The 20,717-nt window shown below is 36.5% G+C and overlaps 1 protein-coding gene across 1 annotated transcript; it reads right to left on the bottom strand.

Annotated features, from left to right (window-relative positions):
* Positions 1-1,804: 1,804 nt before the first annotated feature.
* LOC110465835 (cysteinyl leukotriene receptor 2-like) lies at positions 1,805-19,470 on the bottom strand. Its single transcript, XM_021521943.1, has 2 exons — positions 18,957-19,470; positions 1,805-3,772 (listed from the first exon to the last, which is right to left on the bottom strand). Exons 1-2 carry the CDS (start codon positions 19,013-19,015, stop codon positions 2,692-2,694), a joined length of 1,140 nt encoding a protein of 379 aa, XP_021377618.1. The 5' UTR covers positions 19,016-19,470; the 3' UTR covers positions 1,805-2,691.
* Between the last annotated feature and the right edge of the window lie 1,247 nt (positions 19,471-20,717).

Below are 20,717 nucleotides of genomic sequence, written 5' to 3'. Positions count from 1 at the left end.
TTTTCTTGCAACAAGTTAGACTCGGCTTTACGATCATCACTTTCGCTGTCTTTCTTTTGAAACTGCAATTTTCCAAACTTTTTGACAAACACAAACACTACCTGCTACCTTTTGACGAAAGGACACTTAATATTCAACCTAGGAAGTTATAGGAAGGTATACATGTTAAATTGAAATTGTGACCCACTGTGATTAGATTAAACCTTGTTGTGAATTCTGATTTGAGTAGTAGAAGTCTTTATAACGAAACAAATCATTCTTCGTTGTGACATACAAGGGCGTAATCTTATTTCAATTATTGATGTTTGAAATATACATGTGGTTGACACAAATGAGCTGTTACATGGAAGTGATGTTAGAAAAAACAATGCTTTTATTTAAAATAAAAATATATTTTTTTACCTCGAATCCAGCCCTAGACTTAAGCTTACGTAAAATGACACTTTTCATTCAACTTTTTTGTTATTCTTTCCTTAAACCTCTTTCTGAAAGGTTATGTCCTTTTGGAATTTGCAATAATTAAAATCAAAATTATGGGCTTTTTATTACTAAATAACAATATATGGCCGAATATGCTTTGTAATGATGCAATATTTTTAGCCCTATCTGTTTGTTCCACTAATAGAATATGTTAAATCAAAACGTAACACTTTTAAAATACACTTGATTGCAGTGAAAGTATATTTTTTTTTTATATATTTCAAGACAAGACTTTTATTTCCGCTTTAAACTAAATAGTAAAATCATGTACGATCAAAAATGTAACGAGAAGTTTTCATTCGTAAATTCATTTTACTGGAGCTAGTCTATGTTTCATGCCAATTGGATACTATCTCATTGTCCTCTCGATAAGCCCACCCCTCAATCGGTGATAGTAGGGCAGTAGTGATATATATAGAGGTTACACAACGAGTGGTTGTTGAATATGGTATTTATTTCACTCGAGGTAGTTAATTTTCAAAAGTTACAAAAGACACGAGCTTTAGTGAGTGTCTTTCTGTAACTTTTGTAAATTAACTAACGAGAGTGAAATAAATACCATATCCACAACCACGAGTCGTGTGATCTGTTTCTACCACAATCTCATGATCAGTCGGAAATAACATACGCACATGTGTTTGTTGACAAGGCTGGCGTAGTGATATGACCCATATGAAAAAAGTCAAATTGTCAAAATTAATGTTTCGGCAACGACTTCATGAAAACATATAATAGATGAACGACTTTAAATATTGGGAGAAGCAGTATTGCATTAATTTAAATAAATTAAACACGGACTATATGCGCGTAAGCATATCGTACGAAGTCTGCCTCCCGCCAAGTGACAAATACGAACTTATCGCTGTTAATGTCCAAAACCATAGGCCTACGTTTCTTCGTGACGGTTCTTCGGTTGACGTTTATAGTGACAGTTCAGCCATAGTCAGACCGTCCAAATAGCGATAACGGGACGTTGGGAGAACGAAATATTTTCCGACACTGTGACAGATCTTGTTTTGGTTTCACGACCTGGAAACGCGACGGTGTGACGTCGAAACGATATTGAGCGTCTGCAGCAATTTTGCCTGAAACTAGCGATCAACTCTTTAAGTATCATTTTCTCTTAATATTGCCTTAATAACCCCCTTTTCCGCATAACATCATAAAGTCACCAACATTTGTCGAATGTTGACAGCAGACGACGTAAAAAAACCAGATTGTGGCAAAAAGCGCGTGGAAAAAGTCGTCCCGGTGAATGTTCATCTTCTCGACCAATCAAAACTTGTGTAGGTCATATACCACGTGTGGTATATAACTCCTATTTATATAACAGTCAGCGTGTTTATACAATGATCTAAGAGTGGAATAACACATCGTATTGTGGTAGAAAATGTTTTATGTGCTGCCATTCAAAGGGGGCCACATTCTTCTTAAGTAATTTCCTAGCGAATTGTAATAAGAGTTTATGGAATGCGTTGATATTTTATGGTTCCAATGTCGAGGTCACTGTTTCTAAAGCGTCATCACTAGCGACATTATTTCCAAACAGATTCTGATATAAAATCAAGCTTTATGATAATGATTTATTATGATAATACATCTGTCAAATTGTGTTACATGGATCCAAAGGTCAAGGTTACTGTAACTATTTATAGAAATACGTCAACAAACCAATTCAGTGTCATCTCTTTAGCCGAACTCATTTTATTTTTTATCTTGATCAGAATTTATACAAAGGTCAGTCAGCTATGTGACAAAGGACAGAGTCACCTTTTAAAACAAAATTTGTTGTAATTTTTCTGGAGATTTCCTGTCCAACAGGTTTTAATAAATCTCAAAACAATAAATCTAAAACTTAGTACAATCACGGACTTAGATCTAATCTAATTCCGTGGTACAATGAATAAAAAGAAAAAAAACATACATTGATGCAACTTCGCCGTTGCTATAGATATACACAAACTAATTTTGGGTGCATTCGTGTTGTCCAGATAATTTCCTGGATTTTTTCCTTTGAGTTACAATAGTTTATCCATACACTAGAGTATTTTATACTTCTTAAGTATACAACAATTATGAAACAGGTTATTTCAGCTTGTATTAGTTACCCTTGGTGGCCCGGATGTTAACAATATATTATATTGTTTATTCTGTCCATTTCTATGAATACTGGAATCAATTCAATGCACATTTTTTTTTGTACATGTTTGTTTAACTTTTGCTATAAATTAGTTTCACTTCCTTCCTGAATTTCTTGTCTCTAAATCCGTAGATAAAGGGATTGATGGCACTGTTAACGAAGTACGACCATATGAAAGTGTAATAAAACTGGGACTCCAGGAGATCAAGTTTACAGTCTAAATCCTTCGAGAGAAAATACAATAACGCCAGCGCATGGTGAGGAAGCGCGCTTAATATGTACGCTATTGTCACAACGCCCAATGTCCACGTTGTCTTGCGCACACTGTAGTTTGCGCAGCCATTAGAGGATGCTTTACTTCCTCTCCTCGGCGAATCATCATAGTCTGTGCTCAAAGACGACATTTTGCGCATACTTGACCGGAAGACATTATGTTTAAATATCTGTCGACCAATCAGAGTGTACACAATGATCAGTGAGGTAGTAACGGCTATAAAATAAAGGGAGGTAACTGAGCTATACAGTATCATATATAACGTCTTCTTGTATTTGTTGGCTGTAATACACCGGAAACCTGTCAATCCAGGGACGCCAGTTTGTACGTCACTCAGTCCGAACAGAATCGGAGCCGGCCATGACAGTGCAAGAGAGATAATCACACTGATAAAACATAAAAACTTCGCTTGATTTGTCGATATCTGGCGTCGAAGTGGATGTAAAACTTTCCGACATCTGTCTATTGCTATGACAACCAAAGCGGAAGTGGACATCATCGACAGGAAGTACAAAATAAATCGAAAAACTTTACAAAATATGTCCGACGGAAATGTTACCGGAAATAACATATATATAATAACAAGAGGGGCGCTGACGGTACAGTTAACAATATCAAGAATGGCAAGCCAAAGAACGTATATCCGGTAGTTTGACTTCCGGAAACGTCGAAAGTAGATGAAGATAACCAGATTGTTCCCGATGAGTCCAACGATACAAATGATGGCGAGGAAGGTGATACCCCCAATGAAGCGTAGGATAAGTTTGTTGTTTATGTCGACAAGTGTGACGTCAGGTTTGTCCAAGGTGTCCTGCATCCATTGATAACACACCGGAACTAGTTTGTTCTCTGTTGTATTTGGTGACGCCATCTCGTCCCTGGAAAAGAAAGAAAATGATGATTAGTTAATTAATTTACCATCTTGTCAATATTAGTCTTAGAAAGTAGAATCGTCAGCACCTTCCGTAAATAAGAAATGGAAAGTACCTACCGTTAACGATTCAGAAAGTGGTCGATATCACGATACCCCTAAAAACATGTCATGGATGAATATTGTGAAGTGGTCAACTAAACTGTTCCAGGTTTAAGGTATACAAATAACACGATATACATAAACAGAATCATAGACTAATATATAAGCTTTTAAAACTTATTCAATTGGGAACTGTCGGCACTTTCCGTAAACGAAAACATTATTGATTATTTTCTCGTTTACGGAAAGTGGCGTCGGTTCCCGATTGGGACTTTCTTACAAAACCATAACCGTAATTGTAACAGGAAAAAGAGAAATTCACGGTCAGATCGGGATTCGAACCTAGAACCCACCGAACTTTAGACGGATGCTCTGCCAACCGATCTACCCGGTCGCCGACGATCGACCAAGTCTAGTTCCGCTACATAAAAGATATCAGTGGCATATGTGAAAATGTGACATATACATGTACCCTTAAGAAGAAAACACGTAACAATGTGAATTAAGTGAAAAGTAGTAGTCATCGAATCCATTATATCAAATATTTATGAGAATAAGAAAAACCAACAAAATATCAATATTTTTTTATCAGCCACATAAATCAAAACAACACAAATGTTTATGGGTATATTCACATTCCGTAAACTTTTTATTACGTACATTAAATGAGACTTTGAAGTGAGAAACTACTCTTGCGTTCCCCACTTTACCTTATTGCCATTACAGCTCTCACTCACTGATATCAGTATTAAGTTTTGTAAGGTTTTATAACAGACGTAAACGAGCACTGGCCAGGAACTTAAAGCAGGAATTCGCAGAGGATCGGAAATATCCCATCGATAGCAGAGTGCTTGATAGCACTTCATATGGAGGACGCTAAACATTTTAGTTTTTGTTTTCCAATGTATTATGTACAAAGAAATACAATGTTTCAATATTTAATATGGTATACCAATATTACATTAGAAAATCTTTTGTTTGGTGATATTTCGTTAGATATAAAATCAAACGAAGTTGTTTGTAAGCATGTTCAAAGATTTATTGTTGGTAGTGAATGGTTTGCGTAAATACAGGTCAATATATAGTGCCATCTAAAGATGTTGACTCGTATACTGTAATATTATGGAGAGGACATTGATAAGTAGTAATAACTTGCGACCAATCCTTTTGTGTAGTATTTATGCAATAAAATTCATTTAAATTAAAAGAAGATATAGAAACTTATGACATAATGTTTGTTTTGACAAAATGGCAACAGAGTCTATCACAATTGTGGAGTTGCGAACTGGCTAGGATCATTACTTGAAAATTTTCTGATGTAGGCAGTTTTTTCAGTCTATCATACAGAACATATGTCTATCGTCATATCAGCAGATATTGACAAAGGATTGGTGTCAATCAGGGTGAATTTTCTGCCCCTTGTTTTCTGGGTGTTTTTCTTTCGTATGAAGTATCATATGAACGTATAGTGAGTGTAGCCACAGTAGTTTTGAGGATGGCTTATTACTTGAACAGCGTATTTAATATCGCTAGAAGTAGCGAATGACCCACGTGGATCATACAAGGACGTACCATGATTTGGTGGTGAAGGGAAGCCGGAGTACCCGGAGAAAACCACCGACCTGCGACCAGTACCTGGTGACAGCCCCACGTAGGCCTAGAACCCATGATACTGTACGTGGAGGGCTAGTTATCGTAGCTATCGGCGGTCAGACACCTTAACCACTTGGCTTCCGCGCACCACACGTTTCCAGTGAAGAGTTGGTATATCTTTCAAAACACTTCCAAACTTAAAGAGGTTGAAAACTTTGAAAACACAGACACATTTACATATATTTTCGTCATTGAATTCGCCTGAGTACCGGGTCACCGGGTCTACTATTGGCTGCAGTTACATAATTGCTTACAAACAAATTTGTTTGTTTAGAAAACAAATCACTGGTAACCAGGATAAGCATTCCTTCTAAACACATACACCAGTAACATTTTAGACGGGAGTAAATACCTACAATTACAAGTATCAACAAATGGAATCATATCCTGCTTATATTCCAAAAAACGACAGATGACATTGATAATCAAACCAGTTAAATACGTTTTTAATGCAAAGTTCACCGATCGGTGTCAGATAAAACGGGAACTTACGTGGTATGTTGTATATATGTCACACTATTTCACACACCGCTGAATAAACATTTAAAACATTTATTTAAAAAAACGAGACTGCCTCGAAAAGGATGTAATCTTGGTTGAAAGTTTAATTACCCAAGATAACACCCTAGAATTCAATTAGCCATGCTAGCTATACATTTGAAATGTAGTTTATCCCCAAGTAGTCTTTTGAAGTTTATTATGTGTACCATTGCAATTTCAGACCACAAAATAAGGCTCTGTTGATAGGTGTTTTGGTTTGTTGACACCCGTGTGAGGATGCATATCGCTTCTTTTTCAATTGTACAAACTTTCCTCGTCAAAGGCGAGCATTATAACAAAGTTTACACTCACTAAACATTAACATTGACTATACCCTTCATTTACTACTTTGTGAAAACCATCATTTCCCCGTAGATTTGGAAGTGGCATTGATTAGAAATGTGGATATTTTTAATTAAAACCAGCAAAAGAACAAAGAAAACAACCGTAAAACAAAACTTAAATACGTTGTGTGCGTCTTCGTTGTTTTTTAAAATTTAAATTCGTTTGTCTCTATTTGTGGAGAGGGCGTCAATATTGTGGTAATAATTTGTGCCCAATCTAATTGCGTTGCTTCTGTCATAACATATGTTTAAATCAATTATATTGATAAAATGTCTGCTATCCGATACATTCGAAAACCATCGGCACTTTTTGTATTTTCTCGTTTAAGGTCTTGTCTCACCTAGCCGATTTGGGTCGTCGGAGCACAAGGTTCGGGGATCGCTACTAGTACGGCAGCGCAACGGTATCACATCGCTATGAACGGTAGTTCATCGTAATGACATCGTCAGGACATCGGCGAAAAATTTAGCAACAGCAGGCGACGGTATAATTGTTTGAACATGCTAAAAAAAATCCGCCGTTGCGCTGCAACGGGACCACAACGGCAGTACATCGGTAGTACTCCGTTATGGCTTCGTTAATGTCGGTAGAGCACCGATAGCGCCCCGTAATGGATCGGCGACTCTCCGGTGTCCTCAATGCGAACAGAACCGGTACCGATGTGATACCGTATTACTACCGAATACCACCGAAGCAGTTCTGATGCGCCGCCAATGTACTAACGATATACTACAGTAACATCGATCGGAAGCGCAACGGTAACATTCCGCTATACATGTACCTCCGGTCAACGGTATCACTCCGCTATACATGTACCCCCGGTCAACGGTGGCACATGTACATGTTAGAACAACGGCGGCGCCTCGGATATCGGTTTAACATCGGCGGCGCTTCGGTAACACTGATGAGGTAACAGAAAAGTGGTATGTTTTCGGATGCACATAGAATTTTACATCAGTAGAACCACGGTATCACAACGGGGACGCTGGTACTATATCGGTAATGCTACGGTCAATTTTGATTTTTTATGTGCTTTCTCGCCGGAGCCCTTTTTGCTCCGGTTTAGTCCCGGCGAGGTACATCGGTCGTGTGTGACGCCCCTTTACGGAAAGAGCCGATGGTCCCCGATTGCTGTAAAAATGAATTGCGTGTAAATGGTAAATGTAGCAATCCGCTAGTCTACCGTAAAGCCTATGCATGTGAAAGTGTTAATTTGCTTGAAAGTGCTAATAATCTACTACCGCAAATTAAGGACTATCCAGGTAAAAAAAAAAAAGCTTAGTATAAAACAATAAAGAAATTGTCTGCCACAAAATACAGACTTTTCTTGAAGAAAGTGTCGTAAACGACCCGCCAATACAAAACACGCTTTATGAACTGTGTGTAAGGTTGTGAACACCATATTATCCGAAACCTTACACAGATCAATCTACCATTTTCAGACACGATCGTCATGAGATGTTCTGTACCCGGTTTAAAGATTTTCGAGGGCCTGTAAGTCAATGAGTTACTTTTAGAATATTTCATGTTCGTATTTCGGTTAAAAAACCCTTACTCAAATGATTAGGTACCAAGAAAAGCAACCGGATATCTCATAGATGAGAAATTCCATTAGATTACTCTTATTTGTAGGATGTGCTTCAACAAATTCATGATCAGTTTAATGACCTTATTTGCTTTTAAACGCTTCTGTATCAGAAAATATGTATCCACCCTCTTTTATCAATATATTTCTATACATGTAAGGAAAGTAATTTAGATTCACGCATCCACCTGTATTTAATCAAGTATGACCAGAACTTTATTCAAATCGAGTTATGTATGACGTTGCCATTTCTCACTTTAACAAGACATTTTAATTGATAATTCAAATTTATTTCATCCCAATTTGGGAAATCCACATGTTTTGTAGCAGCCACGCATTAACAGACAGTCTTTTTACACACACACTTGTAGCAGTCACGCAGTAAAAGACAGTCTTTTTACACACACTTGTAGCAGTCACGCAGTAACCGACAGTCTTTTTACACACACACTTGTAGCAGTCACGCAGTAACAGACAGTCTTTTTACACACACACTTGTAGCAGTCACGCAGTAACAGACAGTCTTTTTACACACACACTTGTAGCAGTCACGCAGTAACAGACAGTCTTTTTACACACACACTTGTAGCAGTCACGCAGTAACAGACAGTCTTTTTACACACACACTTGTAGCAGTCACGCAGTAACAGACAGTCTTTTTACACACACACTTGTAGCAGTCACGCAGTAACAGACAGTCTTTTTACACACACACTTGTAGCAGTCACGCAGTAACAGACAGTCTTTTTACACACACACTTGTAGCAGTCACGCAGTAACAGACAGTCTTTTTACACACACACTTGTAGCAGTCACGCAGTAACAGACAGTCTTTTTACACACACACTTGTAGCAGTCACGCAGTAACAGGCAGTCTTTTTACACACACACTTGTAGCAGTCACGCATTAACAGACAGTCTTTTTACACACACACACTTGTAGCAGTCACGCAGTAACAGACAGTCTTTTTACACACACACTTGTAGCAGTCACGCAGTAACAGACAGTCTTTTTACACACACATTTGTAGCAGTCACGCATTAACAGACAGTCTTTTTACACACACACTTGTAGCAGTCACGCAGTAACAGACAGTCTTTTTACACAGTCTTTCGATCCATGTGCGACATGTGTGTGAAAGTGACGATTTGTTTCTAAAATATCAGTTTGAAGTGCGCTCCGGGCGCGGGTCGCATATTTCCCGCATATATTATAGAGGGCCGGAGTTCTGACGTTAATCGACGACAGACCGATATGAAAAAGGTTGATAAAACGTCAGAATAATTCGGACTAGTTCGAGGCCTAAGTGGGGAAGTCACCAGGTACTGGTCACAAGTCAGTGGTTTTTTCTCCAGGTACTCCGGTTTTCCTTCACAACTAAAATCTGGTTCGACCTTAATTGACCACAGCTTATAACAAGACGTATTGTACAAAAAAATACCAACAAAAACAACCAACCTGCCGTGAAAATGATATGTTGTATGTTTGTGTATGATATGACGTCACATTGGTGACATATAATATGTATATTATTAATTGTCCTGAAAAAGATTGGTTTGTGAAAATAGCGATTTAACGATCGTGCTTCGAAGTGACCTTTGACCACGTGTCGTCACAGTTGCGACATGCCAAAAACGCAAGTTTACAATGCCGTAACTACCTGTTGTTCAGATCAACTAAATTATTATATACAGTCTCCGAATTGCAATGACCATTTTAATTACGTAGTCACGAAACTAATTACATTTCACTACAAGGGACGCTGTATAAATACCTCGTTTCTATCAATGATGACGTCACTATTTCTATTTTTTGGTACGGGTCAATAGCTATAGATGTGCCTGGTTATAAAATGTAGCCATAGGCTAGTCCTTTGATTTCGGACACAATCAGTGATCATGAACTGACCACTGATCATGACCACCAGTCTATGTCCATAATAGGCGGAGTGGCGGCGCTTTAGGGCGCTTTGGCTAGTTATTTCAACACAATACTCTATATAAATTGAAATTAGATACAGGATTGTAGCTCGAATTTATAAGACGGCTTGACCTTCCAACATAGTTCGTCGACCCATTCCGTGATTTTTATACATTTTAACTTAAAATGCAATTAGTGGTTGAATTAAAAACTATCAAATACCAATATATCATGTTTTCGATAACTGAAACTGATTTTTCTTGTTCTATTGATTACATGTAGTATCCCCGTTCATGCATATATATATCAAGATAAGGAAAAATATTCTTATTAAGGACTCTTTATTTCATAATATTTAACGAAATTTATAACCACAACTAAATAATAAACAACATTATCTGAAGTAAAAATTAACCAATTAAACAACCAGATATTTTATCTTAAAACATTTTAATTTGTACTAATTTGTTAATTACATATTAAGCTGACAATACTTTCGGTACATCCGGGACTTCAACCATACACCATATTTCCTACACCTCGGGCCAGAACACTTAGCGTTTTAAGAGATCTTTGACCTTTGGTCAGTACGGTTCAAATGAACAGGAAATGATGGTCAAGTAGATAAAGAGAGGGGGACTGTTTTAGTCTCGATCACCAAGACCAGGACAAATACAGTAGAGCCGATGAAGAACAGCATACTTCTCTATTTTGTTTGTTTGGGTTATTTGTGCTTTACGCCCTTTTACTAATTAACAGTTATGGTCATTAAAGGTCGAACCACGTGTTTGTGGTGGGGAAAACCGGAGTAACCGGAGAAACACTGACCTGCGGAAAGGACCTTTCGATTGCCCCAAGTCGGCCTCGAACCCGCTGCGACTATTCGTGATTCTTATTACGTCAGTAAATACCATTAAAAAATGTATCTTAACAATTTTTATGTTGCTTAAATGATTGTCAGCATAATTTCGTTGTTGTTGTATACAATGTAGGTACATGTAATCGTTGATAAATATAGTGAAGTAATGGTGTTATGCGATTATGTTGTTTTGGCTTCTATAAATGCCCCAACCTTATGATAGTGACCAGACTATTAATAGAGTGTGGTGATCTAACAGTGAACAAAAGACTTTCTCAAAATCTTAACTAAATGTAATTAAGCTGTAAGTGATTGAACTTATTTTTTTGCACAGGTGCTTGCATTTATGAAACAGTTGGTTACTCCATCATGGCAGGACTCGCCCTATTTACCTTCAATAAACTACGCGTGACGTCACATAATAAACGGAAGGAACACATGTTTACTAATTTGTGACTTTTTTCTGAACAGTTTTTGATAAAGCCGTAACTTACATACATGTACAAAATAAGTTCAAACGGAAAAAATCAAGCTGTGTTTACCATAAGACTATTAGACTTCACCTGTTGTATAGCAGAAATGTATCATGACTACCCTCTACATACACTTTTGCATTATGAGTACAGATACCCACACTATTTCACCATTTAAACGTTGCCTATGAAAGCGTGATTCCCTTAGATCTGAAGTAGTTCTATTACGCACCACGAGGTTGCCGCGTTTCCATGGAAACCTATATTAATTAACCAATCATTTATCGTATGTTATGATTTTACGGGGAAAGATGCTGGTTATCTACGAAAGTCGATTAACACAGTGTACCACTCATATACAGCATGAATCTCCATATGTCGAGTTTAGCAATCTCGTTATTACGACTTAACTTGCCTCGTTTTTACGTGCTACGCTGTCTCGTTATTCGGACTTAATATATCTCTTTATTACGACACTGTTGTTATCTCGTTATTACGAATTAAGTCATCTCTTTATTACGACGTAAGCATCTTAAAGAGCGAGTTGGAATTATGTATCTATTTCGAAACGGAGAAGTACGAAAGACGAATAACGTGATAACTTAAATCGTAGTAACGAGATAACTTAATTCGTAATAACGAGATAATTAAGTCGTAATAACGAGATAACTTCAATCGTGATAAAAGAACTAGCTATAAGAACATTTGTGGCACTAAACGGCCGATTGTGTGTGCATTATTTGGCGTTTTATGAAAACTAAGTTTAATATTGCATGTACCTACATGCAAATAAGAAGATATGGACTTTACACGTTGCAAAGTCTCCGAATTTATTTAAAAGGTTCCCCGTGTGTAAATGGTGATGTAATTAAATAAACCTTCAATTACATTCATGACATACGTATATACATGTACCACAGCGACGCATGCGTGCGATCTTGAAAACAGGATGACGTTATACATGTACGATCACTGCTTACATATAGCAAAGTGTTATAAAGAAAGAGATGGTGTCTAGTCAGATTTATATTACACGTATGAAGAAGTTGATTGTTATACTCGTTTGAACAACAGGTGTAATCAATACCGGTCGTATGTTGAAACTATTTATCGACTGGATTGCCACCAAATTGATGATACAATAAATACAGTAACCGCCTGAACAGCCAATCAGCGAAAATGGTCGTTTTGACAATGAAGTTAGTTCTGCGCATGACCTGAACTTTATACACACTAAACCAAGAAGTGTCCTGCTGAGCCAAATTGTTCAGAAATAAAGCATTACAATTAAGACATTTTGTCATTTTTGTAACAAAACTACATTTTTCCTGCCTTTCGTGATAATTTTGAATCAAAACACATATATTGTACTATTCAATTAAAATATTTCACGATAACATCGCTAATGGATATTTTTTACCCTTAATTACTGCTAACATAACAGCACTGCGAACGACCGGCCTCAAGCTTATTTTTTTCATCAGAAGTGTGATTTAAAAAATCCTCATATAATATAGGTTTTATTTATTTACCCACTTCATGTTCTCCTAGGTCGTCCACGTAACCAGAAGTTTAACCGGATGACTTCAAAGATAGGCCGAACCTTGAGTAGGAACCCCCGCATATAAGGGGCGCCGATGTAACCCAAATACCGTCTGCAATGCCAGTTAGAGCGAGGATGTTCATTAATGTGTTCGTTTGCTACCTCATGCATGTACTATAACTATCCAGAAATAGATCTAAGTATAAGTAGATTGATTAAAACTGTGTTGGATATCAATTTGTTTTCATTTGTACATTACATCACGTTTTTTTTTTAAATTGATGATGCACCTCTTAATAAGTAGAAGAAAAATCATCCCAGCGTCAACGCACAAGGACAAACACTATATCTGGATCTTGGTAGACATAACAACAAAGGGAACCTCCTCTCTAACAAAACAGGGGTGGAACCTTGTGTTCCAAATGACAAGCGTTTTCTGCACCACATAATTCGGAACACCTCGGCCGATTCAGTCAACTTCGATGGAAGGAACTGTAATTTGGGCGAGATGTTCCGAATAATGTTTCCCAGTAAATCCGATGGGCTCCGATGTTAAACCATGTGTGTTGACGTTAATTGTTTGTTGCTCAAGTTAACGTATATACATCACTATAGGTTTAAAGCAGAACACTTTTTGAGTTCTAAAACCCGGGGAAATTTATAATATATAAATATTTACAACTGTTGCCCGTGGATCCTGTTGTGTGTAGAACTTATAATTCTATATTTGCTAGATTTGTCTGGTCACCGCTATGTAAACCGATGTTCTTACCCAGACAGTTTCGCTGACATTCTGCCAACTTGATCACTGCTTGGTGCAAAGATACCTTAAGTTCCTGCTAAATGAACCTTTTCAGTGAATTGGCCTGTAAATGGTAAGCTGATTGTAATGTTACGCTACGCATATTGGAAATAGAGCCACACTTGTGTACATATATATTGATTCCCGTACCACTGCCAACACGTGTAAATAGTCCAGCATAACTATAAATGACAAGTCCCTTCTGAAAAGAAAAACATACCCTGCATGGCTTTTATAAAAAAAAAAAATCACAAACATGAAAAATAATCAGTAAATGTTCTGCGTGTAGATGTTTCGCGTGACAAGACCAAGGATTCGAACCCTGGGCAGTGATCCTTAAGTATGTATTTGTTTACAGTGGGACAGTGATCCTTAAGTATTTATTTGTCTATAGTGGGGCAGTGATTCTTAATTATTTATTTGTCTATAGTGGGGCAGTGATTCTTAATTATTTATTTGTCTATAGTGGGGCAGTGTTCCTTAATTATTTATTTGTCTATAGTGGGGCAGTGATCCTTAATTATGTATTTGTCTATAGTGGGGCAGTGTTCCTTAATTATTTATTTGTCTATAGTGGGGCAGTGTTCCTTAATTATTTATTTGTCTATAGTGGGGCAGTGATACTTAAGTATTTATTTGCTACAGGGGGGCAGTGATCCTTAAGTATTTATTTGTCTATAGTGGGGCAGTGATCCTTAATTATTTATTTGTCTATAGTGGGGCAGTGATCCTTAAGTATGTATTTGCTACAGTGGGGTAGTGATCCTTAAGTATTTATTTGTCTAGAGTGGGGCAGTGATCCTTCAGTATTTATTTGTCTACAGTTGGGCAGTGAACCTTAAGTATTTATTGGTCTATAGTGGGGCATTGATCCTTAAGTATTTACTTGTCTACAGTGGGGAAGTGATCCTTAAGTATTTACCTTAAGTATTTATTGGTCTATAGTGGGGCATTGATCCTTAATTATTTAATTGTCTATAGTGGGGCATTGATCCTTAAGTATTTATTTTTTACAGTGGGACAGTGATCGTTAAGTATTTATCTGCTACAGTGGGACAGTTATCCTTAAGTATTTACCTTAAGTATTTATTTGTCTATAGTGGGGCAGTGATCCTTAAGTATCTATTTGCTTCAGTGGGACAGTGCTCCTTAAGTATTTATTTGTCTACAGTGGGGTAGTGATCCTTAAGTATTTATTTGTCTACAGTGGGACAGTGATCCTTAAGTATTTATTTGTCTACAGTGGGGCAGTGATCCTTAAGTATTTATTTGTCTATAGTGGGGCAGTGATCCTTAAGTATTTATTTGTCTACAGTGGGGCAGTGATCCTTAAGTATTTATTTGTCTACAGTGGGGCAGTGATCCTTAAGTATTTATTTGTCTACAGTGGGGCAGTGATCCTTAAGTATTTATTTGTCTACAGTGGGGCAGTGATCCTTAAGTATTTATTTGTCTACAGTGGGGCAGTGATCCTTAAGTATTTATTTGTCTACAGTGGGGCAGTGATCCTTAAGTATTTATTTGTCTACAGTGGGGCAGTGATCCTTAAGTATTTATTTGTCTACAGTGGGGCAGTGATCCTTAAGTATTTATTTGTCTACAGTGGGGCAGTGATCCTTAAGTATTTATTTGTCTACAGTGGGGCAGTGATCCTTAAGTATTTATTTGTCTACAGTGGGGCAGTGATCCTTAAGTATTTATTTGTCTACAGTGGGGCAGTGATCCTTAAGTATTTATTTGTCTACAGTGGGGCAGTGATCCTTAAGTATTTATTTGTCTACAGTGGGGCAGTGATCCTTAAGTATTTATTTGTCTACAGTGGGGCAGTGATCCTTAAGTATTTATTTGTCTACAGTGGGGCAGTGATCCTTAAGTATTTATTTGTCTACAGTGGGGCAGTGATCCTTAAGTATTTATTTGTCTACAGTGGGGCAGTGATCCTTAAGTATTTATTTGTCTACAGTGGGGCAGTGATCCTTAAGTATTTATTTGTCTACAGTGGGGCAGTGATCCTTAAGTATTTATTTGTCTACAGTGGGGCAGTGATCCTTAAGTATTTATTTGTCTACAGTGGGGCAGTGATCCTTAAGTATTTATTTGTCTACAGTGGGGCAGTGATCCTTAAGTATTTATTTGTCTACAGTGGGGCAGTGATCCTTAAGTATTTATTTGTCTACAGTGGGGCAGTGATCCTTAAGTATTTATTTGTCTACAGTGGGGCAGTGATCCTTAAGTATTTATTTGTCTACAGTGGGGCAGTGATCCTTAAGTATTTATTTGTCTACAGTGGGGCAGTGATCCTTAAGTATTTATTTGTCTACAGTGGGGCAGTGATCCTTAAGTATTTATTTGTCTACAGTGGGGCAGTGATCCTTAAGTATTTATTTGTCTACAGTGGGGCAGTGATCCTTAAGTATTTATTTGTCTACAGTGGGGCAGTGATCCTTAAGTATTTATTTGTCTACAGTGGGGCAGTGATCCTTAAGTATTTATTTGTCTACAGTGGGGCAGTGATCCTTAAGTATTTATTTGTCTACAGTGGGGCAGTGATCCTTAAGTATTTATTTGTCTACAGTGGGGCAGTGATCCTTAAGTATTTATTTGTCTACAGTGGGGCAGTGATCCTTAAGTATTTATTTGTCTACAGTGGGGCAGTGATCCTTAAGTATTTATTTGTCTACAGTGGGGCAGTGATCCTTAAGTATTTATTTGTCTACAGTGGGGCAGTGATCCTTAAGTATTTATTTGTCTACAGTGGGTCAGTGATCCTTAAGTATTTATTTGTCTATAGTGGGGCAGTGATCCTTAAGTATTTATTTGTCTACAGTGGGACAGTGATCCTTAAGTAATTACTTGTCTATAGTGGGGCAGTGATCCTTAAGTATTTATTTGCTACAGTGGGGCAGTGATCCTTAAGTATTTATTTGCTACAGTGGGACAGTGATCCTTAAGTATTTATTTGTCGACAGTGGGACAGTGATCCTTAAGTATTTATTTTTTCGAACATTAATTTGTTTACACGGTTGTTTTGATAAAGTGAATGTTTTCAATTATTGTACGTCAATAAATTATATTTACATATTTGATGTATAACAAACGAGACCCGGATAGTGTAATATGGATAAATTTACATTGCATTACTTACATAACATGTTAATTATTTAATATGCACTGTAGATATTGTGTTAACTGGTTATTATGCTGAACTATGTTATCTAAAGAGTGCAGCGCGTGCATGCAGCGCGTAACTGAAGCGCGCGCAGTACTAATTCTAACTAAGTCCTTGCGAAGGAAAATATAGAATAAAAACAATTTTTTCAGATCGTCCGCTAGGCCTTTCTGCCTTCTAGGGCTTCTTCAGGCGGATTGATCTAAGACCCTAATATATATATATATTAGGGTAGTCAAGAAAAAATCAATTCATTATATCTATATGAATTATTTATATTCAACTATCATCTTGATTGATTTAACTGTTAAGATAAAATAACTTTGATATATTTGCGGTGTGTAGACGGAAATCTGTCAAAATCAATCCGCAAACTCAAAGATCGCCTATACTACCTGTACACTTTTCTACATGAAGGTGCGATATCGCTCCTATAAGCAACTTGTTTTTGTTTATCTATTTTCGTACTAGAAATATGTAAACATTTTACTAGCACCAATCCCATTGTTACATTCTGCACGGAACAAACATATTTTGCATTCTAATATGAGGAAGTGTTCATATTTCCCTATACAAATACTGGCGCATTCTTTTGAAGACACATTTTATGCATTAGTCAAGAATTTAAGGAAATATAGCCAGAAAATGCATTAATACGAAGTGCATTAGTTCCTATGGTATTTTAGTAATTCATCTTTTCATCATCGCTTCAGGAATCAATCTGAAAAGGAACTTATATAATTTTTAAGTTTTGTTATCATAACGATATAATTATATTTTGGTTAGGTAATTTGCTACTTTTTATGAATAGTTAAATGTAGCAGTAAATGTTTAACGTAACATCACGTGGGGTCGGACAAAGTAACATCACGTGGGGTCGGACAAAGTAACTCTTTCATATGCTACATTACAATAAGGAATTTTCTGATGGCCATTTTTACGAAAATATATTTTTGGATTCAACAAGATTCACGTGAATGGAGTCGATATCTCATTGGCATTTCTTGGTTTTGTTTTGTTTTATTCAGTTTTATTCAGTTCTAATTCCTATTAATATGCAAAAATATGGTCATTTAAAGACGTGTCTCCATTATGTTATGTATGCGTGCATGTATTTGTCAAACTTAAATTTACCTATCTGTCGTACTTTCATTAACATCTGTTTACCATATTTTCACCCTCCTACGCGGTATATATAATACTTTTACACCTGCCTTTCTGTCAGTTCGTATGACGTATTGTCAATTTCATTGACGTGTTTACTATCCTCGAAACAAATGTAAAACAATAGAATGAATAAACTGAATGAATGGATGGATGGATGGATGGATGGATGAATGAGTGCGAGAGTAAAATGAATGAATGAGATAGTCTTGAATATTTCTCGAAATACACAACTCACCAATGAAAAATATATGCTGTCATACCTCCTCGTACCTTACTGTTATACTTCAACGTACATTTCTGTCATACTTCTAAGTACCTTACTGTCATACTTCTAAGTACCTTACTGTCATACTTCTACGTACCTTACTGTCATACTTCCACGTACCTTACTGTCATACTTCCACGTACATTACTGTCATACTTCTAAGTACCTTACTGTCATACTTCCACGTACATTACTGTCATACTTCCACGTACCCGTTGTTCATACTTTCGCCCTTCTTTACGACACATATCATATTTACACATGCCTTTATGTCAATACATCTGTCGTTTTGTCATTTTCAATGTTTTTTTTATTCTATCTTCCGAATGGGAATTGAGGATTAAATAGATTCTGTTTATAGGGGACATACCTTCACTTCAATAATAACAGAAGCCAACAATTGAACGAATGAATAAAGAAACGAATGAATTAACATAATGAGTGAGTAAATAGATGAATACATGAAATGAAATGAATACATGAAACGAAATGAATACATGAAATGAAATGAAAGAATGAATGAATGAATGAATGAATGAGTGAGTGAGTGAGAGAATAACGAATATAATGAATAAACGAAATGAATGGATGAATTAGTGAGTGACTAAATGAATGAATGAATAAATGAATGGTAAGAATGAAATGAATTGATAGGAAATGAATGACTGATGTTTCTTGAAATAAAAAACTTGTAAATGTAAATAAATGCTAAATACAAAAACGACGCATGTGGACATATATATCATACACACAAAAATAAAACTCACCTGTATTTATAAATTCCTGTGTACGAGATCACACATTCTCCACCACTGGTTAAAATCATCAACTGCCTGAGCAATACAAACTGTTTGTTACTTTCCTGCTGAATCGCGAATCTTACGGATGTAGAGGATCAGGTGAGATGTGTCTCCGCCACAGCATTGTCAAATGAATACACAGATTTGAAAATAAAATAAACCCACGTTAATTTGTCATATTAAATCAGAAAAAATGAAGCACTCAGTCATCTTCAACCTCGTCGCTTCCCGCTTCAAACACCGTATACGTTTATAGGGGGTTTACTCAGTGAAGCAGATCGTTAGCGGAGATAATCGTCCATTTGCCGGTTACTGCTGGCGAATAGAGAAATACTGAACTAGTATTATCGCTATACATATATGCTATACATATATGTATATACACTGTACATACGTACGTATACTGTATATATATAATAGTTATAAATAGGGTATCATATCGTACACATGAATTTATAATAGTTATACATGGGGTATCATATCGTTGAGAGTTGAGGGGTAAGTGGCTTTCTAATATTTGATTCGAGCATCAATTCGTCCAATATCCGGTTTCGTTCGGGGATGCGGGCTTCGCAGTTTGATCCGGAAGGATGACTAGCTTGTCGTGACACACATTTAATGAAAGTCGTAGTCAATACTAAACCATATAAACCCTACACACTATACCATCGACACATTGATCGTTTTAATTAATTACTGCAGCTAATGGAAAAGCCGGGTAAAAAATAAATTAATTTGTGTAAGCGGTTTTTAACTTTATATAGGGTAAGAATGTGGAAAAAATGTAAGTCACTAAAATACTTTGTATAGATAAAGTATATATTGGATTCCACATGCACTTTTACTTCATATGACATTAATGAACCCAGTCTTTCATTTATTTCTATATTCTAGAGAGCCTTCTCGAAATAAAATAGAAAAAATCCTGATAAGTTATCTATTGAATAATATTCCATGAATAAAAAACATAAAATTTCAATTAAAAAATAAAATTTCTGGCAAAAATCAATTATCGTCACAAAACTATATATGCCTCGATTATTACCAAGTGCAATTTGTACTCTGGTAACGCTACAGGAACATCGGGAACCGTCGGCATTTTCCGTAAACGAGACACTCGTTTGGATGTCATGATGACTCTCATAAAAAATAACAGACCACTTAACAGTAATTATACAAAATGTTATCAGTATCGATTTATATTTAGAATGGGACTTAATTAAATGTTTATCGCTCCTGTGTGATCTATTCCGTCTTTGCGTATTGCAGAGTTTTCTTCTCTTGGGTGCAGTTATTGGTTGTTAAGTCACTTGTTTGTGAGAGTAAAGTCATCAATTTTTGAGAAAATTACGTCGTTTTATCAAAAATTGATGACGTTTCTCCCACAAACAAGTGACGTAACACCCAATACCTGCACCCAAGATAAGACAACTCTACAATACGCAAAGACGGAATTGAAGAGTTATCTTTTCTTGGGAGCAGGGGTTGATTGTTACGTCATTGGTTAGTGTGAGAAAATTACGTCGTTTTCTAAAAAATTGATGACGTTAATCTCACAAACAAGTGACTTAACAACCAATACCTGCACCCAAGAGAAGAAAACTCTGCAATACGCAAAGACGGAATACGCAAAGACAGAATATATATATACATATATAACATATGTATACAATGTATTATCTACACGAACCATGAAGACTAAACTCCATACGAAGCGTACCTAACATA

This window comes from Mizuhopecten yessoensis, unplaced genomic scaffold, assembly GCF_002113885.1.
Source record: "Mizuhopecten yessoensis strain PY_sf001 unplaced genomic scaffold, ASM211388v2 scaffold11101, whole genome shotgun sequence".
NCBI lineage: Eukaryota > Metazoa > Mollusca > Bivalvia > Pectinida > Pectinidae > Mizuhopecten > Mizuhopecten yessoensis.
Note: the sequence above shows the minus strand (reverse complement) of the source record. Positions and strands in the feature narration are given on the sequence as shown.

Coding starts and splice junctions, on each gene's coding strand:
- LOC110465835 (XM_021521943.1), bottom strand. CDS start 19,015: ATGATTTTAACCAGTGGTGGAGAATGTGTGATCTCGTACACAGGAATT. Junction 3,773..18,956: donor ACAGGAATTTATAAATACAG/GTGAGTTTTATT, acceptor TTTCTTTTCCAG/GGACGAGATGGCGTCACCAA.